Below are 27,300 nucleotides of genomic sequence, written 5' to 3'. Positions count from 1 at the left end.
GAGATCAGGAACTTGTTTCCACGCGGTAGTGACCGACGCTCGGGTCGGCGGACCCAGAGTGGACCCCTCCACACTTGCAGGCACTCATGCCATCACTTGTCTCAGCCTAACCCTGTCCTGATTTGCCCTGCTAGGCCCTCAGTGGACCAACCCAACCCCTCTTTCCACCCCTCCACCCCAGTGCCTTTTCTCTAACATGAAGACCCCGAGCCTCCCTCCTTGGACTGAAGCCCAATCTGTTCACAGGAAGGGGCGAGTCGCTGAGTCACATTGTTCACTGGTTTATTGAGACTGGGGGAGATCCCTCCCCAAGAGACACCACGGCATGAAGGGGATGCCTCCATCTGTCTGTGCCAGTTGTCACAGGGCCTTCTTGTGGTTGGGATTCTCACCAACTGTCTATTGGAAGCAGCTCCCCAAGCCTGCCCCCATTTCTTCTCCCTTAACTCCCCCCAGAAAAACACAAAACCAAAGGGAGCAGTCCTGGGAAGGAGGACTGGGAGTGTGGACCTAGTGCAGTACATGAGCACAAAGGGGGGTTCAAGCAGAAAGCATGTGAGGATGGGAATTGGGGAAGGTGCACAATGACGTGTAGGGTGGGTGCCTCTGGCTCTGTTGGGAGAATACAATGATTTTAAGGTACAAAGGTGAGGGTACCCAGGTGCCATGAGCACACACAGGGAGAACGCATGGGTAAACACGGACGTGCGCCGGTGGGGAAGGCCTCCGCGCGGCAGACAAAGGGCGCAGTGGCCACGAGAGCGCCGGAGGGAGGCGAGGACAAGGCGCACACAGGAGCACAGGAGGGAGAAGAAAGCACATGTGAGCACGCATGCACACAAGCACGTGTGTTGGGAAGCATGAGCACACACAGGGCGGAGGCCGGAAACTCCAGAAGGACGGAGCTGGTGGAGGGGTGAGGCGTGGGCCAGTGGAAGGAGACCAGGTAGGGAGAGAGGGCACTAGCGGGAGGGGAAGGGGCATGGCGCACTGCGAGGGGCCAGGGAAGCTGCAGCCAGGCACCCACTAGACGGCACAGTGGCTATAAAACAGCGAGCACACGAGAGAAAACACGCCGGTTCCACAGTCCTGGGGACCCAGACAACCCCAGAGTCACAGAGGAGGCCTTCCCCCAGCCCCTCCTCCTCCCCTCGGGCCCTCACTTGTACAGCAAATGAACCCGGCTCCCGTCACAGCTGAGCCGGTCAGGGGGCTCGTGGGGGCCCCTGGGCAGGCCCCCTGAGGGGTCTGGGGGCGTAGGGGGGTGGCGCCGGGGGCGGAGCTGCTGCCGAGACCGAAGCTGATGGCGCAGCTCGGAGACGCGCTCCTCTTTCTGCAGGAAGAGAGATTGGGAGAGGTTGGAAGAATGTGGGGAAGGTGGGCTGTGAGCGTAAGACAGGGGGACGGAGGCCAGGGTGGACAGCAGACGTGAAAATGGGGCAGCAGGAAAGATCGAGGAGAGCCAAAGAGCAGAGGGGGCAGCAGGTGAAAAAGAGGGACCAGGGAAATGAGGAGTGGGGGGCCGGGGAGGGGAGAGAGGTCCCTGCGCACAGATTTGTGCCAATGCCCCTCACCCCCCACCGCCCCCGCCGCCCCCACACCTCAGCAATGATCTTCTCCAACTCCCGGTTCTCCTTCTCCAACAGCCGGGACTTCTCTTCCTCGTTGTTGTTGGTGGATGAGCCCGTCTTCATGGTGTCCTGCGCCTCCGACTGCCACTCTCCCCGGGTGATCAGCCTGCGCATCTGGGGGCGAAGGTTTGCGGCATGAGGTGGTGGAGCCCCGACTGTCAGCGACTAGCAGGTGGTGGGTTGGAGTCGAAAAGAATGAAAATAGAGGGGCAAGCTGGGCCCCAACCAAGGGCAGGAGTGGGAGAGGGTCCCAGGAAGTAGGGGTGGACTGCGGGGACAGAGGAGTGGGGGGCGCCTCACCTTCGGCACGAAGAGCACGACCAGAGTGATATAGGAGGAGAACACTATGGCAAGAGATGCGAAGGCGAAGGCTGCGTCCTGCTGGCTGGACAGGATCATGGTGACCGGGGCAGTGATGAGGCACAGGACCTGTGGGTGGACCCTGTTTGGGACCTCCAGGCTTTCCTCCCCCAGGAGAGAGCCCATGAGGACAGGTCCTGGGGGAACTTCCCATCGGAAGAGGGTCCAGACTCCAGGCCACCCTCAACTCCAGATCGGGAAGAATCCCAAACCACATCCCACTCCAGGTCAACCCCTCCCTCAAGGCAGAGGTCCTAGGATCCTCACACACGCACAGAGTCCCCAAGCATCGAGGGTCAGGGAGATCTGGCAGGAAGCTGACTCGGATTCCAGCCAGGGAACCACAGACAAGCCATCTAACCTCCCTGCTTCTGCTTTCTCACCTGTTTAGGGGGGCACTAATGTGTGCTTCATGGGTGGTCACGGGAAGAGAGTCCGCTTTACCCACTGGAAAGTGCTTTACAAACCAGAGGCACTAACTTCCACCCACTGACCCAGTGCTGATTCTCCCCCGGCAGCCCTGGGGTCAGCGCCAGCCGTCCGGGGCTCACCGCCACATTGTAGATGGCCATGCCCACAGCCCGGTGGTCGTTGATCTTCTCCGTAGACACGCTCTTGGTCTCGTAAGCAAGAAAGATGCCCAGCAGCAGCAACAACCCCTTGTAACCATAGAAAATGCCTGGAACGGAGCAAACGGTCACCTGGGCAACACGACCCCATGCGTCCACTCCCTCCCTACGCCCTCCACGTCCTTCACCTACTGCTGTTCCTGCTTAGAGCTCCAGTCGGCCCCTCCGACCTAGCACACCCGTCTCTGTCCATCCCCCCAATGTGTCCAGACCTCACCACTTCCTCCTGGGACACGGGAAGAAGACTGCTGAGAGCCGGCGTCAGCCACACAACGTCTCACCTCCTTACCCTCCAGGCTGAGGGGAGGCTTTGCCCCTTCTGGTCACAGACCAATGTTCAGGGGCCAAAAGGGGCCTAAGCCAGGCCCTCACAGCCCTGGTCTCACCCTAGGGAGCTGACCAGACGGATGGTGTCAGGCTGTCCCCATGGGCCGCTCTGCCACCGGTCTGCCTCATCCCTGCTTTAGACCCCCAGCTCCTCACGGAAAAAGACCAACTCTCCCCCATTCCCAGAAAGGACCAGTACAGTGACACAGAGGACACTCACACTGCCCCTTCTCCCGAAGACCCTCTGTCCCCCAGCCTGCTGTCTTCGCCCCACCCCTCCCCCACACCCCACGCACCAAGCCACGTATTCATCTTCTTGGAGCTGCAGTGCTCCAGCTGGGGCAGGATGGACACGTCGATATCTTCCTTCGGCTCCTCCTTGGCAAAAGTCTAGGGGAGAAATAGGGCCCCAGGGAAGACGGCGGTCACCCTCCCTGCCCCACCTCTGCTCAGTCCCTGACCCCCAACGCTGCCCCCTCTTTCCCAGGCCAGGCCCCACTCTAGGCTCAGGAGTGCTTTCACGAACACCTCGGAAGTGCATGTCCCCCAGCTTTCCACGATGCCTGGGACGTCTACACATCCTTCCTGGACCCCCACCACCTGGATCCCCACCTGCGCTGGGGCTCCTGACAGCTGCTGTTGTGCAGAAGGCTGGAGAGCACTCTCCACGAGTGGCTTTCCTCCTCAGACCCCAGGCAGCGCAGAGACCCCCAGTGCCTTCCCCTCAACGGCTACCTCAATGGTCCGGTGCAAAGGGTCCACGATCTGCCAGATGGCGAGAGTGAGGACATCCATGCCCACCAACAAGCCCACCGTGGCATACAGCTTCCAGGGCTCCAGGGTCTGGATGGACACAGAGCACAGGCAGGTCGGGGAACCCTCTAAACCCCGAGAGCCAAGGACCTAAGGCTGAGGTTAAGAAGCAGCTCACCTTCCTCCACTCCTTCTTCTCCTCCTTCTTTGTGAAGACCGTGTGGACCCACCAGATCTTAGTGAACATGGAGCCGTAGCCCAGGCTAAAGCCCAGACCCAGGAGCCAGAGACGCGCCTAGGATAGGAGAGGGAGCAGGGCAGAACCGTGTGCAACAGAGGTGCAGCCAGGAGCGGAGGGGGTGTGCAGAGGGCCAGCAAGCTTCCTCCCACCCACCTTCTCCTCTGCCAGCAGGGCGACCTTGCTGCGATCTCCTGGGGTGAATCCCTTCGGACCCCCAGTGTGTGGTGCAGCACCAGACCCTTCACAACACAGCTCCAGCCCATCCCCCCAGGCTCCTCGGCCCTTTTCTCCCCCAGGCTCCAGCCACACCGAACCTGATCTACTGGTATCTCCGTCCCTGCAGGCCACATGAGTGACCACCCTAATTCCTCCAGCTGAGGAAAGCCCACGCATCTTTTGATATTCCAATGCCGGTCCAGCTACCTCCTGAGCAGCTCCCTCTTTGCTCCCACAGCACTTTGTGCAGAAACCTCTCATGCTGCCCCGCAGCTTAGCGCCCACCCCCCCACTGCTCTCTGGTTTCACGGGGGACCTACAGCCTCTGGGGAAGTGTGCTTGTGTGTGCAAAGGCCATATGCAAGCCGCATGGTCGGGACAGGGCACAGGAAGGAGGAGTACGGACGGGCAGGGACGGGGGCCTGTTTCCTACCAGCAGAACAGAACTGCACAAATATGGCTACTGAAGCCAGCCTTTCCCACAGCCCCAGGACCTCCCACACCCCAAACACCAAGCACGCACCTCCTTCCTGCCCCCAGCCCCCTGCTGTCAGGTCAGGTCTCTACCTCGGTCCTTCCCCCCCTCCCCCTGGGAGCGCAGTTCCTGGGCTCAGCCCCCACAGCACAGCCAAGCTGCCAGGGTTGGAGGGTTCTTTGTGTAGACCCCTTCCTGCACCCTCAGAGCCTCCCCCTTCTCTGCGAGGCGTGCCATGGCAACCTTGGAACTGGCTAGAGCCACACAGTGAAAAGGTCTGGAGGTCAGGAAGAAGGGATGCAGCCAGGCAGAGACCAGGGGGAGCAGGGACAGGGGAGGAAAGACCAGGCACTGTGCCTCCAGGAGCGGCTCCAGGGCAGGGCCACGTCCCATGGGGAGTCTGCCCACCTCCTGCTCACCTGGCAGACGAAGGGGAACTGGCTTCTCCCGATGTGGTAACCATCCAGCCCGAGGGGGAAGACGGCAGCCAGCGCCAGGGAGCAGCCCACAGCCGTCAGATTGTTCAAGTTGGGCTGGGAGTTCTGGATATAACTAGGGCAGAGGCGGGAGAGGAGGAGGGAGAGGAGAAGAATTAACCTCTTCTTCAGGGAGGCTGGCTCTTCGGAGCCACCAGGGCCTGGCCCAGCCTGCAGCCATGGGCAGCGGCAGAGCGCCTGGTGCAGCCTGGGCCGGGGGCGGGCGGTGCGTGCACAGGGCTCCCCAGCACCCCCGTGGCACACACGGTGTACAGCCCTCACTGTCACCCCAAGAACTTTTAGTTTTCGGTTAGCTGCTCTGGAGCTGGAATAGGACGTGGGTCTGGTTTCCCCCTTTGGTGGTCACGGTCCCTGGGAAAGCATAGGTCAGAGTGGACACCTCGACCCCCGACGACCTCAGCAGTTGCACAGGTCTCATCTCAGTCCCTGCCAGGGGCATGCTCACTGTCTTCGAGGGGCAGACAGAGGAGGACAGTGACAGAAAGGAAACTTACCGGACATGAGAGTTGTAGATATTAAACGACAGACAGACCACAGCCAGGACAATGCCCAGGCTGGAGAGCACAGAGACCGAGATGAAGAGTTTCTGGGACATGAAGCGAAATGTCTTGATGACCAGGGTCTGGTCAGCCGGGGGGGCCCCTCCTGCATGGCATTAGGGGTAAGGGGAGCTCTGGTCAGCTGGAAGACCCTCCTGCAGGGCACTGGGGGGATCTGGTCAGCTGAGGGGACCCTCCTGCAGGGCACTGGGGGGAGGGGGTCTGGTCAGCTGGGGGCCCCTCCTACATGGCATTAGGGGTAAGAGGAGCTCTGCTCAGCTGGAAGACCCTCCTGCAGGGCACTGGGGGGATCTGGTCAGCTGAGGGGACCCTCCTGCAGGGCACTGGGGGAGGGGGTCTGGTCAGCTGGCGGGCCCTCCTGCAGGGCACTGGGGGAGGGGGTCTGGTCAGCTGGGGGGCCCTCCTGCAGGACACTGGGGGGATCTGGTCAGCTGGGGGGCCCTCCTGCAGGGCACTGGGGGGATCTGGTCAGCTGGGGGGCCCCTCCTGCAGGGCACTGGGGGGATCTGGTCAGCTGGGGGGCCCCTCCTGCAGGGCACTGGGGGGATCTGGTCAGCTGGGGGGCCCTCCTGCAGGGCACTGGGGGGATCTGGTCAGCTGGGGGGCCCTCCTGCAGGGCACTGGGGGGATCTGGTCAGCTGGGGGGCCCCTCCTGCAGGGCACTGGGGGGATCTGGTCAGCTGGGGGGCCCCTCCTGCAGGGCACTGGGGGGATCTGGTCAGCTGGGGGGCCCTCCTGCAGGGCACTGGGGGGATCTGGTCAGCTGGGGGGCCCCTCCTGCAGGGCACTGGGGGGAGGGGGTCTGGTCAGCTGGGGGGCCCCTCCTGCAGGGCACTGGGGGGATCTGGTCAGCTGGGGGGCCCTCCTGCAGGGCACTGGGGGGTCTGGTCAGCTGGGGGGCTCCTCCTGCAGGGCACTGGAGGGGGTCTGGTCAACTGGGGGCCCCTCCTGCAGGACACTGGAGGGGGGTCTGGTCAGCTGGGGGGCCCCTCCTGCAGGGCACTGGGGGGGGGTCTGGTCAACTGGGGGGCCCCTCCTGTATGGCACTGGGGGGGTGGGTCTGATCAGCCAGGGGTCTCCTCCTGCAGGGCACTGGGGGGGTCTGGTCAGCTGGGGGGGTCCCTCCTGCAGGGCACTGGGGGGGTCTGGTCAGCTGGGGGGTCCCTCCTGCAGGGCACTGCGGGTTTGGTCTGGTCAACTGGGGGGCCCCTCCTGCAGGGCACTGGGGGGAGGGGGTCTGGTCAGCTGGGGGGTTCCTCCTGCAGAGCACTGGAGGGGGGTCTGGTCAGCCCGAGGGCCCCTTCTGCAGGGCACTGGGAGATGGGGAGGAGGGGACAAGGAAATGAAGATGAGGCAGAGAAAGGAGCAAGGGACAGCTGTCTCTAGCCCTGAGGACATGGGGCCCTCGCTGCCCTGAACCCTGAATCGGGGTTGCTTCAGTGGGGTGCTCCCTACAGCTCAGGGTCTCGGGAAGCAGTCAGAAGTGAGAGGAGGGAATGCAGCTGGAGGCTAAGATGTATCTCCAAAGCTGCAGTCTGTTTCTGTTAATGTTTGTTCTGTGTTTTCTGTCTTTTTGGCAGCAAAGGAAATAGGAGGGAAAGAAGGGAAAGACTGAGAGGTAAAGTTCATGAGGTCTCTCAGAATTCAAATCAAAAGCTGCAAAAGACAGTTGTAGGATCATAAAGCTAAAGAGTTCAAAGTATCCAGTCTGGTCTCCTAACCTCAGGAAAAACACCCGATCTGTGATTTTTAACCCCAGCAGGATGATATTCCCAGAGGTGTTTTCTAGTTATTATTAAGAGGAAGCTCAAATTTGTCAACTAGTTCACAGCGGGGAAAAAAAAAAAAAAAAAAACTAATTTCAATTTGCTTAGCTTTAAAAAGAAAAGTGTAATTTAGGCCATGCAGCATTTATAGCAGTAGAGAATACTGTCCTAAATTCAAATTATAAAAAACATGTCAGAACTCCAGCAGTGCTGGGAGCTAGGAGCTTCCAGTTGGGTAGGGTAGCAGGCAGCTGCCTCCATCCTTAACATGCCAAGCCTTTATTTATCCGCAGGTCCTTCCTTTTGTCCACCTTGAGTATCTTTCCCATTTCCAGTTGTTTAGCCCACCAAGCGCACAAGGAATAATCGCTCACTTTGTCTCTTTAAAAAGCACATTTGAGTGGTAGACAATCATATGAGGTTTTGCAACCTCTCCTATAATTTAAGCAACCAGTTTCCTGAGAGAGATGACGAGGCGACTCCGGGCTCAAAGTAGCTAGTTCAGATATATCAAGGTACCAGAACATCTGGGAAACCCAAACGGGGTTTCCATGGCTACCCCCTGTGCACCCGCACTTCTGATCCTATTACCTGAGCAATGCATTATTTTGGCTAGTGCACTGCTCCCTCTCCAAATACACAGTCCCCTACCCACGTCTTAGCCCAGACCCTGGCCCATCTCCCTGGCACCCTTCAAGCTAATGGCACCTGCCACCCCACCCTCGTTCACACGCACAATGCTTCCCCTTGGCTGCTCAGAGGCGCTGAAGGAAAACACAGACAGGACCTGCTTACCAATCCACTTGTCCGTCTTGGACCAGGAGAGATCATCCTTGGTGCTGTCATAGTAGCCGATCTTCTTGTAGCTGCCCCCTGGGTGGGAGACAAGAGGGGGGGTGAAGAGCCCGGCCCCAGCACCAGCTTCCCACTCCCCTGAAGTCGCTCTCCCTGCCTGTGCCTGAGCCCCTGCGGGTCCCTGGGAGCACCTCACGGCTCTCTCGAGTCCGCAACCTGACTGAAAGGCAATGGAAGGTGGATGCCAGGGCAGCGTAAGGACAAGTATGGGGAGCATCTTGTGTGTTTGAGGCCTCCTTGGAGAGGGCTCCACAGACACATCCCTCAGCCTCACGCCTCTCCCGGCCGTCGTCTGGCACTTTGATTCTGGCTTCTGAAGCTTCAGCGCTTCTGCTGATTCTCCCTCTCATGACAGACAGAATCACAGGATCTAGTTTCCCAGTGGCTTTCATTTTAATTTTAGAAATTTCTCTTCTGTTGGCTTGGGTTTTAATTCCTTGGAAAGTTGCATCTGCCTCTTAGAGCCACGAGGGGGGAATTCAGCCATTCCTAAGAATTCCCGCTCCAGAACTGTTCCCTCAGAAGCCAACCCACAGCCCTCTGGTCTGGGCTACAAGGAACATCTGCGGACGGGGTGGGGCGGGGGCTGGGAGAAGGAGACTTTGCACGTTCGAGGAGGCTGGGAGCGGCATGTGGACAGTCCAACTCGCAGAAGCTCGCCAAGTACGTGTGCGTGCTGACGTATAAGGAAATACAATCTAGAAAAGCCAGACTACACGTGAGACACGAAAATCGGGAATGCTAGCTTATATAGCAAGGAAATGCAATAGGTTCCTCTAAAAATAGCAGGTTTGCTAGATTCGGCTTGCCTGGAGTCCACAGGGGTGCACCTGACAAGGCATTAGCCCCTCAAAGCCAGGCCACCAAAAGCAAATTTCTGAAATCACAAGGGAAGCCACTGGAGAAAGACTGTGTCTGCCCCTCCCAGCTCCGGGCATCCCACCCCTCTCTGAGCTTTTTACTATTCTTACTATGTAAACACGGGATGAACCAGTTCAGAGAAGGGCAGGAGGCGGGGAGGCACCCTCCCCAAGTCCCTCCCCGGGTGGTGACCCAGCCCAGTCCCCGCCCGGCCGCCCGGCCCCGCGCCCGAGCTCACCCTGCAGCTGCTCGATGAGCGTCCAGGCCATCCGGGCTCCACTGGCATCAAACACCACGTGACCCTGAGTGCGGGAACAGGCAGGGCCGGCCAAGGTGATAAAAGCAGGAGCCAAAAGAGAGCGTCAGGCACTCTCCGGATCCTTATGTGTTTGATGTAATTGAGCCTCTGAATGAATTCTATTTATGGCATTTGCCTGCATATAGGACATACCCCAGATGCCCATACCCTAGATTTTAGAAACATTCTTCTTTGGAAAAGCTTCACCCATGGGATTTGAGTGGGAAACATCCCCAGCTAGAGCCCCAGGAGACCTGGCCTCTGGCTGTGACCTGGGCATGTCACCAAATCCCTCTGGACTCTAATTTCCCCACTTTGAGAGCGATAGGAGATGATCTTTCAGACTATCTCCTCTTTTAAAATCCTATGATTCGCATCTGACTCATCAATATCTGGAGATACATGAGGGAGAGGTTGAAAGGAATGGAATACAGCATTTTCCCTTCTGGTCTCTCACGGGTTTTCTGGTTTGGGGGTCTGAGACCGATTACTGCAGGTTAATGGGTGCGTGCAGGAAGGAGGGCGCGCTCCCTCTCAGGGGAGGATAGGGGAGCGTGAGGAGGTGCTTTCACTCACAGAGACACCCTCGAAGGACGAGGAGTTCATTGCCCGGTAGATTTGGTCGGTGATGGTCTGGTTGTTATAGTTGAAGTCTTCCAGGCGCACCCCCGAACGGCCACCCCCTCCGGACGTCTTGTTCAGGGCCAGCGCCAAGGCCCAGATGGCATCGTAGGCCAGCGGTGCCTCCTGGAAACCACCTGTCTCCTCGGGGTGTCTCTTGAGTCTCTTGGTCAGTTTCTCCACAAACTCCTGGGATGTCTGTGGAGGGAAGGACGGGGGGAAAGGGCTGGCGTGGGTGGGTGTGTGGGGCACGGCTTCTGATTCCAGCTGCAACACTTGTAATCAAACGGATGGTTCGTGTTCCTGTTGTCAGAGGGAGCAGACGGACATGTGGAATCTGGAACGACGCCCGTGTGCCTGTCTTGGAAGCTGCCGGACTGGACCTGGGGTGAGCGGGATCCAGTGGCCTCGGGTGCACAGACACGAGCTCAGAACTGGAACCAAAGATCTAAGGAATGGACACTCTGCATGACGAGTGGCTGAAGAGAGTAGACATGGAGCTACAAGGCGATGTTCTCCCAGGCTCAGACTCTCTCAGTGGGCTGGACCCGGGACCTCACAGCTCCTCCGATTCTCAAACAGCCTGGAGGGGCCCCCGCGGAGCCTTCCTCGCTGGGCTCCTCAACCAGTGGGCTACCTCCCTGAGCATCCTCACGTGCTCTCAGCTACAGCCCCCTGGAGGGTTTTCGGGAGACTGGCCCCAGAGACACCCTTCCTGTGTTTGAAAGCCAGTATTCAGCCCCTACCCACAGCCCTCCCCACCCCCAATCTTTGTTCTCCAACATATATAAAATGCTGGGTATAAAGTGTTTCTCTTTGTAAATTTCCCTGTCTCTCAACCTCATCTTTGTCACTGACACTCAGATCTACAGTCCAGCTCAGCATTTCATGTCCTGTATCTCCAACTGCTCTGAGGTATTTGTAGCTATATGATCGATGATCCAGAATTAAAAATATCTAAGACGAAGCTCCACTTTTCCTGGCACTTCCCAGTACGTGAGACTGAAGCCTTGGAATCACCAAGTCCTCTTAATTCTCTGTTGAAATGTTTCATTAAGACCATCAGTGCCTACACAGAATAGTGTTAATAATAATAGCTAGCATTTATATTTCCTGACAATGTTCCAGGCATTTTTCCATTTTTCTGAGGTATGTGTATATATATAATATATATATTATATATATGTATATATATAGAATCAGGCACAGAAAAGTTTAACTTGCCGGAAGTGATACTGCATGGCAGGGCTGGGATTCAAGCCCAGGCAGCCTGGCATCAAAGCCCATACTCTTCCTAACCACCTCGCATTGCTTCTGCATGCTGACATGCCTCTCTCCAAGAGCACCTGCTCGGCAGCCAGCCGCAAGGCTGAGACTTCCTGAGTAATCCTTCACAAGTCTATCCAATCTTCAGTTCACAGTACGCACTGGATCAGAAAAACATCCAGATGGAAAGGGATTCATCTGCCCTGCATGGTGCTCTCCCCACCCAGATCTTCAACTCTCCGCGGGCTCCAGGTCACTCGACCAACATGCTTACCCAAAAAATCATTCCGCCTTGGGCCAACAAAGATACCTTTGCAAATTTTCAGGTGGAAACATTACTAAGCAGCTCAAGGAAAAGTGAACAAGAGCAAAAATTCCACAACCCATAGAAATTAGTAAAGTAATCAAGGGCAACTTTATGACCCTAATTTTCTATCAGCCCTGCTGGCTGTCTCTATGTGAGGGATATGACACCGATGCCCGACTGTGACCTAAACCATGTATCCTGAGGCAGCTTCTGATTTTGTATTGTACTGAGATCTGATGGGACCTCTATCCCAATTTGTGAGAACTGGAATAGAATCTTACCCCCAGGTAAGGCCACCTCCCAGCTGCCCCTCTAGCCCAGAGCTGTCAAGTGTCCCCAAAACCACTCCAACCCACTGGCCCATTCCTGGCTCCTTTCTAAACCAGGGTTTCTCGATCTCTGCTCTACTGACATTTGGATCAGGAGAATGCTTTGCTGTGGGGGACTGACCTGTGCATTACAGGATGTTTAGAAGCATGCCTGGCTTACCCCTTAGATGAGAGCTGTGACAACCAAAATTGTCTCCAGATATTGCTCCAGCCAATAGTCCTCAAAACCAATAGCATCAACATCCCTAGGGAAACTCATTGGAAAGGCCCACCCCAGACCTACCGAATCAGGACTTCCGAGGGAAGAGCCCCGTAATCTGTGTCCTAACTAACCCTCCAGGACAGTGTAGACAGCTCTGCTTCTCTTCTAGATCTCCATGGCTCTGGGTCCCCAGGTCCAACCCTTGCTTCTGACCTACTTCTCCTGGTCTTGCTTGATTCATGTACGATCCATTCCCTGGTCAGCTGTTAAGGCTGCTTCTACCCTCTGGAAAATCCTGGCTTTTCCACCTGGCAATTTCAGCTACCAAGCAGGCCTGCAGTCTCTAGAAGCCCTATGACCTCAAAGGCAGGCACCACCTTTCTCTAGAGACCAAGAGCCAGAAAGACGACCCTCCAGCGCATTCCGCTTCAAAGCCCAGATGTCACTTCATACCCCTAACCAAGGCCCTGCTCCCACCAGGGGCTCCTCTAGTCCCCTGCTATGAGGTAGAAGCCACGATGGGCAGGTCCCGGGCTCAGGGTGCCAATAAACATCTTGGCTTTGGGTCCAGCTCCTCTACTTCCCCAGGTCTAAGGATGACTCACTTCTCAGGTGCTCTACAGGGAAGTGATCCCTCCAGAATCTTCCCATTGTATGTTTCAACCAAGATACCTTAAACATAAAGTCCCTTGGAATTTCCTAGGACAGTGTCCAGAGTCCGTGTGACACAATCCATGGTTAGGACAGACTGCCTGAATCTTCTTCCTCCCTTGCTCAAAAACCGCCATCAGCCATACAGTATCCGCCAATAAAGGCAAAGACTCTTTAATCGGATTTCACAGTTTTCCACGGAGGGTGACAGGGCAGAGTGCTTTGGAGTTAGACTCAAACAAGGGTCAATTCTGGCTTCACCACTCAGCAGTTACCAGGCCTGGGCCAAGTCCCTCAACCTCTCTGAGTCAGTTTCCTGGTCTGGAGAATGGAAATGAAAAACCTTCATCAGAGCTTGGCTGGGAGGATCATAGAAACCATGTCCCTAAATTCCTGGTTTATTGCACAAAAGCAATTATGACTACACCTTTGTTTTAATGAGATATTTGGGGTTTTACAACCGTTAACTTGCCCCTAGCGTGCTTCCCAAAACAGGTCTTCCAGACCTGGGGCTACCCCCGGTGATCATAAGCAGACATGGAGCTTGCCTCATAAGCTCGCTCAAGATTCCTATATTCCTCCAGATAGAACCCTGAGCAAGACAGAGCCTCGGCCTCATACCCCACTCACTCGTGCCCCTTGCCTGCAGGGCTGCCCCAGCCTTCCCAGATCAGAGGACATGTCTTCCAGCCCCAGGCCTGTCACCAATCAGCTCTCTGGAACGAACGGATCTCAAAAGTCCCTTTTACATCTAAAATTCTAAAAGAGGATCATTTAAAAAACATCAGGAGCCAAGCTAATTGAGTATCAGTCAGGAGTGAATATTAAGCAACTCCAAAGGGCTCTGAAGTCACTAAGGAAATAAACCGTATTTCTGCTCAGGAACAGTGCTCGTGTCAAGGTGTGCTTGCGTATACGGCATCTACATTATCATTAACGCCTCTCCCTCATTTGACTTCTTGCCAACCAGTCCTCGTTGCCATGGGAACAGCCCTTCGTCTCAACAGGGGCCTCGTGAACATACCACTCCCATCTCTCTCTCCGGTTCCTGCTCAAGGAAGTCAGCGCAGAGGTGGAAGCCACAGGACGCACAGTGCAAACAAGCCCCACGTGCCCTCCTGTGCCTGCAGATGCCATCCCGCTCCCTTCCCCCGCAAGGCACCCTCCGCTGTCTGCACCTGCCCAGGGGCTGGCCCTTGGTCCCCACGCTCACCATGTTGGAGATGCTGCGGGTGTTGGCAGGGTTCAGCATGACAATCTCGGTGGTGATGTGGCCTTCCACGGCCTCGGTCATCTCATCCACTGTGCAGTTGATGGAGGGGTCATAGGTCTTGAACCAGTTGTCAGCGTACCACCCAATGAGGAACCAGACATACTTCTTCCCGAAGAGCCGCTCCTTATACACCTGAAGGCAGAGAAGGAGCAGGGCGGGGACTTTGTTTCTTTTTCTGTCTCAATTCCCTTGACACTATCCAGCCTCTTGGGAATCAGAGAAGAGCAGAAAATTGAAAAGAGGAATCTACAAGTCTTGGAGGGAGTAGGAGAGGCTCAACTCCTCCTCCTCCTAAGTTCCTCCCCAGCAAGTCAGGAAAGATGGGGTTCAAGGGTTCCTGTAGAAACACAAGGGGGTAGGAAAATGAGATCTGGAGAAAGAGCTGAGTGCGAGAAGCAAAGAGATGGAGTCAGAGCCAAGAGACAGGGACGTCCTGTTAATCATCGCCTCAGATCATCTGCCATCAACCTGAGCAGACGAGCAGAGAGACCCCATCAGGCACCCAAGGTACAGAGCCCACCCAGGCCCCTCCCGCTTCGGATTCCAACTCTACCTCACAAAACACTTTCCGGGCTTCAGTCTCATAGAAAAGTCCCACGATGATCCGGGCATCCTGGCGCTACAGACGGAGAGAAACAGAGCTCCTGAGGGAGCCCCGGAAACACCCAAGCACCTCCACACCTTGGATTCCCTGCCCTGCAGAGCTCAGTGTAGGTTTTGCTCACAGGGTGGTGGATAAATGCCAACTGGACGATGAGAATAAACGTCCCCAGGAGATGCTACTCTCTCCCAGCATCAAATTCTGTGATGTAATAGAGCTGTTGGCGAACGTTAATCATATTGCAGGGGATCAGTGTATCAAATCAACACTAAGCTTACACAACATCATTCATCACTTGTATGCAATATATAACTGCATATAATATATAATGTGTATGATACATTATATAATATATAATTGCAGATTGTAGATATGTATATATAAAAATTTATCAAATCAACTCTTTGCACACCTTAAGCTTATACAATGTTATATGCTAATTATATCTGGATACAAAAAACAAGACAAAAAACAAAAGAAAACCAAAAAAAACCCACCTGCCCCTGCCTGGTTCTCCTCTCCAACCTCCCACTTTGTTCCCCCAACCTGGTCCCTCCGCAGGCTGAGCCCCCCACTCCCAAGCAGCACACCTTAAGGTTTTTGACTGGCACGGCTGGATCTGAGAAGAAACTCTGGCGGAAAGTAATCTCAATTCCAGCCTCCTTCACTCGCTCCTCTAGGTCGTCCAGAGTCTTGGGTGGGCATGAGAAACAAATGGAGAAAACGTGGGGTGTACAATGGGGTCAAAACCAGACATGTTACCTGGGGACTGCACACTCAGAGCAGGAGGAACAGCAGTTCTGAACCCTCCTTCAACCGAGTCTGTCCCCGGGGTGGGGAGAGCTCGAAGGAAAGCATCTGCCGTCTCAGAATGTAAACTCTACATACGAAGGTGCTCGAGAGCCCCTCCTGCGGATCTGTGTCCTGGGAAGCCACCCCACTCACCCCACTCCCAACAGACAGCAAAAGTGGGGGAAAGGAGAGCAGAGGACGTGGGGAAAATGAGTCAGGGTCTGGTGTGCACAGGATGGTCTCAAGCTCAAGAGGCAAGTGCACAGACAGAGGGATCAGAGAAGAGTGCCCTGAATCCCTGAGAGAGAGTGGGGGGAGGATTAAAGGGCCACAGAACATAAGGGTGGGTGGGAGATCCAAAGACTAGAATAAAAGAGAGGGGCTGACTATCTTTTCCAGTTCAGAGCCCTGCATTTCCTCTCCGCACTTCACCTGTCCTGTCTCTCTCTCATTCCCTCCTTCTCTGTTCCTTCTCCATTCCCACTGTTCCTACTCACACACGCACACACACCACCCCCTGCATGTCTCTGGAATTTGCTGCCTTCCTGCATTCCTATCTCATATTCCCTCTCTTATCTCAACTTCGGAGTGAACCTACTTTAATAGAAGTGGGTCATTTGGGGTCTGTCTGGGAAAGAGAGCATCAAAGGGAAAAATTGTCCTAAAACCAAAAACTTGGACAGGATCCTGAAAACCCAACTCTGTTTATTCCTCTGGCTACAGAAAGAACATGCACTTAACCCACTCAGAACGTGTTTGCTTTTGATAAAGAAACAGGCTCCTTGGGGCGCCTGGGTGGCTCAGTAGGTCAAGCATCTGCCTTTGGCTCAGGTCATGACCCCAGGGTCCTGGGATTGAGCCCCCGCATCGGGGCTCCCTGCTCCGCTGGGAGCCTGCCTCTCCCTCTCCCTCTGCCACTCCCCCTGGTTGTGCGTGCACTCTCTCTCTCTCTCTCTCTCTGTCAAATAAATAAATAAAAATCTTTAAAAAGAAAAAAGAAACAGGCTCTTCTCCCCAAAAGGAATCCCGGCCACATCTCTCCGCACTGAAGTTTGAGTGCATGCACGCTCACCGAGGTGAAGACCTCAGTGGTCTGCTGGATGGTGGCGATCTTCCTCCAGCCCCACTTTTCAAAGAGCTTCACGCGGGTAGGATTGTGGAGCGTGGCCGACGGATGAGTTCGAAAGAATGTGGGAAAGCGCTGCCTGTTGGACAGGGCCGGTGAGCTGGAGCCGTAGGAGAGCTAAAGGACAGGGACACAGAGCAGGACATGCTCGCCCAGAGCTCCGCTGCAGCCCTCCTGGCTGCCCCCAAGCCTCCTGCCCAGCTCTGCCCTGCGAGCACGGGTTCTCACAGGCCCACAGCCCCTGGCACAGGTGCTCACTTCCTGCTGAGGAGGGGCAGTGAGCTGTGCTCTCAGGCCACTGCTGGAGGGCCGTAAAGGACCATGAGTCCTGAAAATGGGTCCTCCGCAGTCCCTTAAATACAGAGCTGCAGGACTCCCCTTCCCAGCCCCACAGCCCGGCTTACCACGATGAGGTTCCACATCCTGGCGGCCTCAGCCACAAGCGTGGAGACAGAACTACACCCAGGCATGAGGATGATCTTGATGGGGTCGTTGTAGAGCAGCTCATACAGGTACTTGGTGGCTTGGCCTGGGTCACACTGAATGGGGAGGGGTAAGTATCGGTCACCCGTGCTCCTCCTCGTGGCATCCCCAACAACCTAGTTACTTCCCAAGTACCCGTCCCTCCGCTGGATCCCTTCCGTCATGAGCACCGTTTTCTCCTCCTTCCTGACATCTCTTCCTGTCCAGTCTTTCAGCTCCCCTCATGCATCAAACACCGTCCCCTGTCTTCCCCCTGCCTCCTTACCCATGTCCTCTCCTGCACACACCTCCATCAGGATTACTGCAGAGACCACCTTTCCTCCCTCAGCCCCTCCTCAGACCTCCCCCAGCCTACCTTCCTCTATCACCCCGTCCCCTTCCCCATGTTTCTAAACTCCAAATATCTGTGAGTCTGCAGGAATGTGAATGAGTCCCCAGAAAGCCTCCTCAGAACCATGCTATGAAAATTCCTCCTTCACCTCTGCAAACTCCCACTCCCCACCTTCCATTTGTCCCTGGCTCCTCTCTTTTCAGGGCTAGTGATAAATAAACACAAGGAGAACAGGGAACAAGACCACTAGGGAGTCCTGCTTGGCGGTCCCTCCCCTCCTGCTGGGCCCTGACATTTGACGGGTCCATTAGAAAAAGAGGCACTTGGGGAGGGTTGGAAGTGGGGGAGAAATAGATGAGGAAGAACTGGGGAGAATAAATAGAATGAGGCTCTCAACAAACCAGATGCTTTTAGGGGTGCCTGAAGGAGGGGCAGGGAGATGGGGAAAGTAAACAATGCAGAGACCTGGGGAGGGAAGGGACGGTGGGAGGAAGAGCCGCATGGTGAGCCCCTGCCTGTTCCCCTCCTGCTGAAGTATGACATTTCAGAAGCTGCTGGAGCCCCAAAGGAAGTCGAGAAGAAATGGAAGGCAGTGGGGAGCCAGGGTAGAGGAGGAAGAGACAGGAGGCGCAGGGGCTGGGGAGGGTGACAGGGGGCAGGCAGAGAGGGAATAAGGAAGGCCCCCTAGAGCCTGCTCACTTCCCACTGGGGCCTGACATTTGAGACACTGTGGGAAGTTGGAGAAGGGGAACCGGAACCCTCTGCTGTCCCCCTCACCCCCACCCCCTGCTAGGAGGTGTTTTTGAAGGCTCCTCACCCTGGCAGCTCTGCCATTCTCAGGCCCCACCTTCCTGCACTCTCCCAGCAGGTTACCCCAGATGCTGCCCCAGCTCCCCCTTGCAGCCTGGGGAAGGTTGGCAGGAACAAGTAGGAGCACAGACAACACACACACACACAGGCTGACCCAGGGCTCTTCTCTGGCTTGCTCATTCCTCCCCTACCTTCTCTCCTTCCACACTCAGTTCCTCCCTGCAAATTCCCTGATTCTCACCCCTCCCCAGTAGACTTCTTCTCAGCCTCTCTTCCGCTCTCTCTTCTGCAAAGATCTGGACTTGCCCGCAGGAAAGCACACATTCCAGTTTGCGGCTTTCCCCTCTCCCTCGCTGCCTCTTCTAGTTACTCTTCCATCTCCCTTCTCTCAGGCCCCCCATCTGCTCCCCAGCACCTCTAGGGAGTCACCTGTCACAGTGGATGAGTCTGAGCTCACACACGGGGCTATGGGGCTCCCCGGCTCCCTGTGACCCCCTATCCTGACCCCTGTACCCATCCCTCCCAGTCTCTCGCCCCAGACTCCCACCTCCAGCAGACCTGACCCTCTGCTCCTCTCCCTGCCTCTCCCCCTAACACCTAATGTTTTTTCCTGTGCGTGGCTGATCTTCCATGGGGATCCTGAGGGTGGATACTTAGGCATCCACCAGGACAGGACGTGTAATGGCAAAAGTGCAGATGCTTGGGACTCGTTCCTGACCAGGGAGTTAGAATCTGTTTTAAACCCACTCCTCTGGTGATTCTCATGTACACCGAAGTTTGGGAATCCCTGCCAAAGTGTCAGGAGGGGTTTGAAGTCCTCTCTCCAAGCTCCTTACCGTCCTTGTGCTCTCTTCTCTCCAAGCACCCCCTTCAACCCCACTCTGCCCACTCCTCCCTCACAAACCTGTTTCTCGGAATGACTACATCCTGAGTCCACCCAGGTGAAGACAACCAAATCCTCACCTCTGTACTCCACTCTACTCTCTCCCAGCCCCTTACGATGCTGGGGCCACATGTCAGAGAAGATAAATTTGAGGTCCCACGTTTCTTTCCTTCCCTGTGGCACATACTTCCCCATACTCCCAATTACTCATAGGGAATAGGGTGGGAAAGGAATCTTACGGAGCCACCCTCTACTACCCGACCCAAATGTTCTTTCCTTCCCCCTTTCTCTGTTCCCCGCCTCCCTCACCCTATATCCTATTTCCCTTCTCACATCTCAGAGGCCACAATGCTGTAAGGAAGATAAACTCAAGACCCAAGTTCCACAGGATGCCCAAGAATTGATCTCTATCCCACTCCTCCTCATCGCCCCCCTCCCCTACCACCATTCTTTCCTCTTCTCTCTCCTGCCTATATCCAGACTCCCCTCTATCCCCATGCAATTTTGAGGGCTCCTGTGTGGACCTCTAATCCAATTCATTTTCCCAGGGCCTCTGCCCATCTCCTGACCATTAGCTTTCCCAAACTATAATATGCCACATATCCCACAATCCAGGAATCTTCAACAGGATAGGGCTCACAGCTACCTTGCTGTTTGTTGTGATAAATAAACCAGAGCACTCAAGTCCCTCAAATTTTTCCTTATTCAGAGTTCCAACCTGCTGCCAAGATTTACCTTGTTACCATGGTAAATCTAAAGCCCTGCTCCAGCTCCTCACCTGACACCTCCTCCATCCCCTGAACCCATCCCAGGGTTAGTTTACTCCCAGAGGACCAGGATCAGCTTGTACCCTAAATCCACCACCAGTTTCCCCAACCCTCCCCCGCCCCTTCCATGCATCCTGGGGAGCAGAAAGGTCTGCCTCACAGCCTGATTCACCCTCTTAAACCCCTAGACCCTCATCTTGAACCTCCAGCCCGTGTGACTCTCCCCAAGCTCCTGCACCCCCAGCCCATCTCCCCCGCTAGTCACACGTGGGAGGGGTCTGCTTCGCAGTACCAGAAGTCACTCAGACAGAGGCCCGTGCAGCTGGCCCCCTGCCCCCCAAGCCCCCACCGCCCGCCCACTCCCATGTCGGGGGCTACCTTGCTGTCGTGGTGGATGAGCTTGAGCTCATAGTCCGGCAGGATGTCCCTGCGGCTATTCACGTCCTCCAGCGCCATCTCCACCGCGGGCTGGCAGGCCTGGCCCCCGGGCCAGCCCCCGCTCATGGGAAACAGCGCCCCGATGTACACTGCGCGCCGTTCTGAGGAGGGGTGTGGGGGGACCCGCGGGTGAGGCCGCGGGAGATGAGGGGAGTGGGAGGCCCACAGCGGAGTCACCCCCGCCGCCATCACCACTAGGAGCAGCAGCGGCCACCCCACCCGGGGAGCGGGGACCCCCGGACCCATGACCGGGAGGGAGAGGGGCTGTTTGGGGAGGGGGAGGAGCTCAGGGGGGACACTTTTCCCGCGGAGGGCTGCTGAGGGGGTGTCGAGGAGGCGCCTCCATCCTGGCCTGTGTAGGGAGGAGAGGGCGAGGGCCCCAGGGAAGCGGGGAAGGTTGGCTTCCTAGGGCCCCCACGGCTCCAGCTCCCGCCCCTGCCACCGCCACCTCCGCCGCGGACTCTCCTCGCGGACTGACTGACCGACCGAGGGGAGGAGGTGGAGGAGGAGATGTCTGGCTGGGAGGGGGCCCTGACGTCACGGGCGGCGCGCGGCAGCTGCGGGGGGGAGGGGCGGGGAGGGAGGCGCGCGCCGCCGTGGGAACGACAGGCGGAGGGGAGGGGCGGGGAGGGGAGGAGGACGCGACCCCCCGCGGGAGAGGCCTGGACCGGGAAGGGGGGGGAGGTCCCACCTAGGGGGCGGTCAGGGAGGAGCCGAGAGGGGAAGGGGCGTGCCGGGAGGGCGGGGTGAGCCGAAGCTCGGGGGAGCCGGGGATGGAGACGCGAAGGACGGCGGTGGCACGCGCGTGTCTCAATCGGGGGTGTGGATGGATGGGGCGAAGGGCTGAGGGTGTGGGGGACAGGGCGATGGCAGCGGCTTAGGAGAGAGGTGGTTGGGTGGGAAGGGGGTGGCGTGAAGGGGAGTGATGGGGCGGAGGCTGGGAACCCGGGGCTGGGGAGACAGAGCTCGGGAAGGAATGGGAGCTGCGAGAAGGCAAAGGGTGGAGGTGGAGGGACTGCCGTGCGGAGGAGCCGAAGGGGGGAGAGCCAGGCCCGGCCAGGGGGAGACGGCTGCGCGGGGCTGCCGGGTTGGTCCGGCGGAACCCCCCGGGGAGCAGGCGGCGGACGCGTGGGGTCTGCCCGCGCCCCCCGCCCCCGGCCGGGCTCTGCCCTTTGGCAGGAGCGGAGCCCAGGGCAGGGCAGCCAAGCGGGGAGTTGGGAGGGACCGCGGCCTCGCAGAAAACCGGGACTGGAGGCAGAAAACAGGTAGGGAAAGAAGGGGCCGGCCACGAACTGGGAGGGGGTGGTTGGGGGAAGAAGGACAAGACCCCACAGCCTGCGGGCAGAACCCCTGGGGGTGGAGGGTGAAGAGTGAGGGGTAAGGGGATTGCAGTGCGCGAGATGAGTTTCTGATCTCACCTGAGTGCGGCGTTCGATTCACTGGCAGCAGGAAAGACGGGGATCAGAGAAGAGTTACCACTGGCGCCCAGCTTCCCCGGCCTGATCCCCAGCCCCCTCCCACACCTGTCCAGGCCGGAGAGGACCGGGTAGAGCAGAAGCCTGCGTTTCTGAGGGGAGGGTGCCTGGGGATAAGAGCAAGGTGGGGCTGTGGGTCAGGACCTGTCGGTTTTCTTCTTTTATTTTTCATAGGACAACAGAATTTGAGACAGGAGTGCTAACAGCTAAGACATGGGCAGATCCTGGTTTTGTGGAGCCTAAATATTATAAAATGCAGGGGTCTCTCTTTAAGAGAAAAAAATACAAATTACAAATACAGTTGATTTTAAACTATTGCTTTTAAAATCTTACTTTTGCATTTTTTACAAAAAGCTATGACCATGTGAACACATTATTAGAGCACAAGAAGAGACCTGGGTGAATGAGGAGCCCTGACGCTTAAATTGCATTAGCTTCATGGGAAATCCACCCCTGGATGGGACTCTCAATTTCCAAAATGGAATGGTAAACTACAAGCAGAATAATTATGTTAAGGGAGGAAAGCCAGGTCCAGGACCTTGAACGATTCTACAAGAATAGGGGAAGCATGAGGTATGCCTGCATCTCGCAGAGAAGATTGCAAAGGGGGAATCTGGGTGCCCAGGAAAGGGGAAATTCTGCAGAACTGACTGACAAAAAAGGTGTTGGACACAAGACTGAGTCCCTTGAGAATGATGGAGTTTGTCTGAGAGTTCCAGAAAAGGACTGTCCTCTTCCCCCTCCCCATCCCTGGGTGGTCCTTAGTGCTCTGACAGTTCTGCCCCCAATTTTAAGTCTTTTAAATTTTTACCCTGATAATTTTCCACCCCAGATATTCTTTCCAATCTTAACATTTTTTTCTAAGTACGACATATGATTTATTTCTGAGTCTTTACAATAATTCAGTTATATAACAAATGGAGAGGAATCAGTTGTAGAAGAGGGTTATGCATAGAAAGTTCTAAGTTTAGAGAAAGGGACTGAGGCTATGGGAAACTGGAGTATTTAAATCTTAAGAAAGGTGATGGAGAGTGAGACTCATAAAGGAAAAGAGAACATGTGAAGAATTGGGAGCAGGGAGGAGATACAAAAAGAGGGAGGTAGAGGAAGGAAGCCTCCGGTGTAGGTAAAGTGGGCACTGGGGACAGCAGGAGGGGGCTGGAGACAGGTGGGAGGGGGAAAAGAGTTGGGTTTTCACCTTCACTCCCCCAAAGCCCCCCATGTTGCATAGCACCCCGTTTTTCCCACCAGCCCTTCCCACCCCACTCCCATCCTCTGCAAGCGCCCTCAGCTGCAAGCACGCAGCCATTCCCCTCACCCTGGCAGTGGGGCTTGGGGGTGCTCCACTGGCCCTGGCTACAGATGCTCCGGGAGCTGCCCACAAGATGGAAGTCAGGGTCACATCGGAAATCCACCCGGGCTCCGTCCAGAGCGGGGAGGTCCCCACCCGTCAGGAAAACCTTCCCATTTTCCAGGGCCAAATATGACTTGGAGCAGATGCGGACTGTGGAGAGATATGAAAAATGAGAAAGAGAGGCACGTTGGGAAAGGAAGACTCCTTCCCCTTAAAGAGCAGGGGTCTCAGATTGGGGTTTGGGGCCTCAAGCATCCTAATCTGCAGGAAATCAGGGGTGCAAAGGATTTGCCTCTCTAGTTTCCATTCCTCCCTTAACCCTATAAGCATCCACACATTACCAACAGAAAAAAGGAAAAAGCGTTTCCATGGTAGGAACCCAAGATGGAGCTAGAAGCACATAGAAATGGATCTTTTCAAAGTCAGTGGCAGTGGGCTGTTCCCCAGCTTTGAGACATGCAGATGGATGTAACTTTAGATGCACAATCAGATTTACCATTCTTATTATAGTTGACTTACACTAATGTTAAACTGGGTTTTGCTTTGTGGGTATATGATCTCTGCGTTGGAGACAGGTATTCAAAAATGCCATGAAATCATTTTGAGTGTTTTTGCACAATCTGTCACTAATAATCCTCAAAAAGAAGAACTCACAAGATGAATAATCAAGTTATTTTATCAGTCAGTGACCTAATGCAGGGAGGATGAAATGAAATGAAAGGTGTGGTCGGCTAGCTTGACTGCCTCCAAGTGCACATAGTAAAATCCTTCTTACATAGTGTTCGCTCAATAAACGTATTTGTGAATTTTGTTACAGTGGATTTAAAGTGCTGACTTGTAAGCAATAATGGTAAGTTTGAGGCAGGAAGAGGAATGGTCTTGAAGAGAAGAGGGGCTTTGCAAGGCTACTCACCGCATCGGCTGGGTGTGTCCATATCTGTCCAGGAGCCGTTGGCCAGGCACTTTCGGACCTTGGGCCCCACCACCTCGCGCTCTCCCCGGCACACATACTCAATCTCATAGTCCACGGGCAGGAAGTTGATAGCCTTCACCTGGTCCCGAGTCAGGCCCCTGTACCTGATGCCCCCTTCCCAAGGCGGGTGTATGATCTGGCAACCTGAGGGGTGAGTCCCAGGAGTCAGAGAGGGAATGGGGGGGGGGGGCGGGCAGAGTCAGCTGCGGGAGGCGCAGGAGCATAGGGCGTGGTCAGTGGGCAGGTGGCGGACGAGGGGCCCAGATGGGATGCTAGGGGGTGGGAGTAGGAATGGGTACAGAACCCTGGGCTAAAGGACGGAGAGCCCTGAGCCAGGTTCAAGGCCAATGAGACAGCTCACAAGTGAGGAGGGAAGCGTGCTGGTTGGGGGTAATAGGGAAAATTAAGAATTCGTGAGAGGGTACAATATGCCAGTGAGCTTGGTAAAACAGGCTAAAGGAGGATTTTTGAGTAAATTAGGATGAGAGTACAGGGGAGGCTTCTTAGGTTACCCAGGCAGCAGTGTGGCAAGGAGGGGTGGGGTCAAGAAAACAATGCAGGGTCACCGAAAGGAGGCCGATGCAGTGACGTGGGGCAGAGAAGAAGGGGTGCTGGGTCATAGGTGGGGTAAGGGAAAGGAGGTCAGGGGTGTTAACGTGGGGCCGGGCAGACAGGGTCGCCAGGCCGGGATGCTATCTATGTAGGGCTGACGGGATAGTAATGAGGACCAGAAAAGGGGGGTGCAAGGAGGGGCGGAGTGGGTGGGGTGCCCGAGGTGGCCGGTGAAGGTGCACCTTCTGAGGTGGCGTTGGGGGTCTGCGCCCCGCCCGCGCCCGGGGGGCGGAGGAAAAGCGGCGCCAGCGGCAGCAGCAGCGGCAGCAACATCTGAGGGACAGGCGGCCGTGAGGACCGGACCGAGCCCCGCCGGCGCGGCCCAACCGGGGGGGGGGGGCGGCCTCGCTCGCCGGGCCCCGCAGGCTCCGACCCGGCTCCGACCCGGCTCCGCCTGCGGACGAGACGCGCGCCCCGCGGAGGAGGCGGGGGCGGAGCCCGGCGCGCGGGGCGGGGGGGGAGGAGAGAGCGCCTGTCCCCACCCTCCTCCTGCCTCCCTCGGCCCCCCACCCTCCCGGGACTCCACCTCTAACCACCTCCTCTACCCCGGCCCCCGCGGCTCTCCGAGCCCGGCGTCCCCGCGCTCCCCGGCCGCGGCCCCGCGCGCCCCGGCGCGGCCCTCCCCCGCGCGCCCCTCTCCGAGCCCGGCTCCCGGCCCGGCTCTTACCTCCGCGCGCCGGCCCAGCTTCCCGGCTCTCCGGGCCTCAAGGCCCCAGGCCCGGCCGCTCCTCCCGCTCCCCCTCCTTTCTCCTCAACCTTCCCCTCCTCCCAGCCCTCCTCCCCGCGAATCCGGGCTCCTGCCCGGCCAGGGTCTCGCTCCCCTCGCGCTCCCCCAAACCCCACCCCGGTCTCTCCTTCCCGGGGCGGCGGCGGCCGCGGGAGCGGGAGCCGGGAGCGAAGGAGGCGGCGCCGGGGACCGGGGGAGGCTCCGGGCGGAGGGAAGAAGGAGGGTGCGGAGAAGACAGGGCGGGGGGAGGGAGGGGGAGACCGAGGCGAGGGCGCCTCCCACAAGCCGAACCCCGGGAGCCGCCCCGGATCCCGGCCCCGCCCTGGACCGCCCACGGCGCCGGGGGGCGGGCGGCGGCGGGTGGGAGGCTGGGGCGCGCACCGGAGCCGGGTGGGGGCGAGGGGCCCCGAGTCGAAGGCGGAGGAGCGGGCGCCGAGGCTGGGAATCTGGGATGCAGTTGGAGAAGGACGGCTGCACGAGGAGTAGCTCCGGATCGGGGTGAGAGGAGAGAGGCGGAGGCCGGAGCCACGAGGGGAGCGAGGCAGGTGGGAGGGAAAGGAGAAGCTGAGGTCAGACCGGGAAGGGCGGAGGAGGGGGGTGAAGGCCGGGCGCCCGGAGAGGCTCCCGCCGCCCAGCCGCTTTGCCTCGCTGCCCTGGGCAGGCAACTCGGGGAAAGGACTGAAGGCGAAAGCCGGGGAGGGGAGCATCAGGAGAGAAATGGAAGTAGTAGAAGGGGAGAAAAAAAGGAGACAAAGGAGCCTCCAACGGGCTGGAGCCAACCTTATCTTTCTTTACTCCAGCTGGGCTTGTCAGTATTTCTGGGTAATGGGGAGCTGGGAGCCTGGAGACTGCGGGAAAGTACAGGCCTCTGGACAGTTCCCTTGGCTTCTCGCCTTTGTGTGGTGGTGAGGGTGTGTGTGAGTGTGTGTGTGTGTTCATGGGAGTGAAGGGCGTGAGTGTGTGTTCATGGGAGTGAAGGGCGTGTGTGTGTTCATGAGAGTGAAGGGCATGTGTGTGTGTTCATGGGAGTGAAGGGCGTGTGTGTGTTCATGGGAATGAAGGGCGTGTGTGTGTGTTCATGAGAGTGAAGGGCGTGAGTGTGTTCATGGGAGTGAAGGGCATGTGTGTGTCCATGGGAGTGAAGGGTGTGTGTGTGTGTTCATGGGAGTGAAGGGTGTGTGTTCATGAGAGTGAAGGGCATGTGTGTGTTCATGGGAGTGAATGGCGTGTGTGTGTTCATGGGAATGAAGGGCGTGTGTGTGTGTTCATGGGAGTGAAGGGCATGTGTGTGTTCATGGGAGTGAAGGGCATGTGTGTGTTCATGAGTGAAGGGTGTGTGTGTGAGTTCATGGGAGTGAAGGGTGTGTGTTCATGAGAGTGAAGGGCATGTGTGTGTGTTCATGGGAGTGAATGGCGTGAGTGTGTGCATGGGAATGAAGTGCGTGTGTGTGTGTTCATGGGAGTGAAGGGCATGTGTGTGTTCATGGGAGTGAAGGGTGTGTGTTCATGAGAGTGAAGGGCATGTGTGTGTGTTCATGGGAGTGAATGGCGTGAGTGTGTTCATGGGAATGAAGGGCGTGTGTGTGTGTTCATGGGAGTGAAGGGCGTGAGTGTGTGTGTTCATGGGAGTGAAGGGCATGTGTGTGTTCATGGGAGTGAAGGGTGTGTGTTCATGGGATTGAAGGGTGTGAGTGTGTGTTCATGGGAGTGAATGCCATGTGTGTGTTCATGGGAATGAAGGGCGTGTGTGTGTGTTCATGGGAGTGAAGGGCGTGAGTGTGTGCATGGGAATGAAGGGCGTGTGTGTGTG

General features: G+C 56.8%; 1 protein-coding gene across 3 annotated transcripts; it reads right to left on the bottom strand.

The window, feature by feature from the left end:
* Window positions 1-265: 265 nt before the first annotated feature.
* GABBR1 (gamma-aminobutyric acid type B receptor subunit 1) lies at window positions 266-25,567 on the bottom strand. Of its 3 annotated transcripts, none has more exons than XM_078055847.1 (23): window positions 25,431-25,567; window positions 24,946-25,036; window positions 24,092-24,295; window positions 23,143-23,328; window positions 21,768-21,788; window positions 20,290-20,450; window positions 17,042-17,176; window positions 16,584-16,754; window positions 15,310-15,411; window positions 14,672-14,737; window positions 14,059-14,250; window positions 10,046-10,288; window positions 9,410-9,473; window positions 8,251-8,328; window positions 5,624-5,774; window positions 5,052-5,184; window positions 3,879-3,995; window positions 3,683-3,790; window positions 3,244-3,337; window positions 2,543-2,670; window positions 1,932-2,060; window positions 1,602-1,796; window positions 266-1,333 (listed from the first exon to the last, which is right to left on the bottom strand). In XM_078055847.1, the coding sequence occupies exons 2-23, from the start codon at window positions 25,034-25,036 to the stop codon at window positions 1,160-1,162; spliced, it is 2,943 nt and encodes a 980-aa protein (XP_077911973.1). In that variant the 5' UTR covers window positions 25,431-25,567; the 3' UTR covers window positions 266-1,159. The 3 variants fall into 3 exon arrangements, with proteins under 3 accessions (XP_077911973.1, XP_077911974.1, XP_077911975.1); XM_078055848.1 differs by having other exon boundaries at window positions 1,602-1,745; window positions 25,431-25,562; XM_078055849.1 differs by lacking the exon at window positions 24,946-25,036 and having other exon boundaries at window positions 25,431-25,524.
* Window positions 25,568-27,300: the final 1,733 nt, after the last annotated feature.

This window comes from Halichoerus grypus, chromosome 9 (assembly GCF_964656455.1).
Source record: "Halichoerus grypus chromosome 9, mHalGry1.hap1.1, whole genome shotgun sequence".
Classification (NCBI taxonomy): domain Eukaryota; kingdom Metazoa; phylum Chordata; class Mammalia; order Carnivora; family Phocidae; genus Halichoerus; species Halichoerus grypus.
This window is presented reverse-complemented; position numbering and strand designations above follow the sequence as displayed.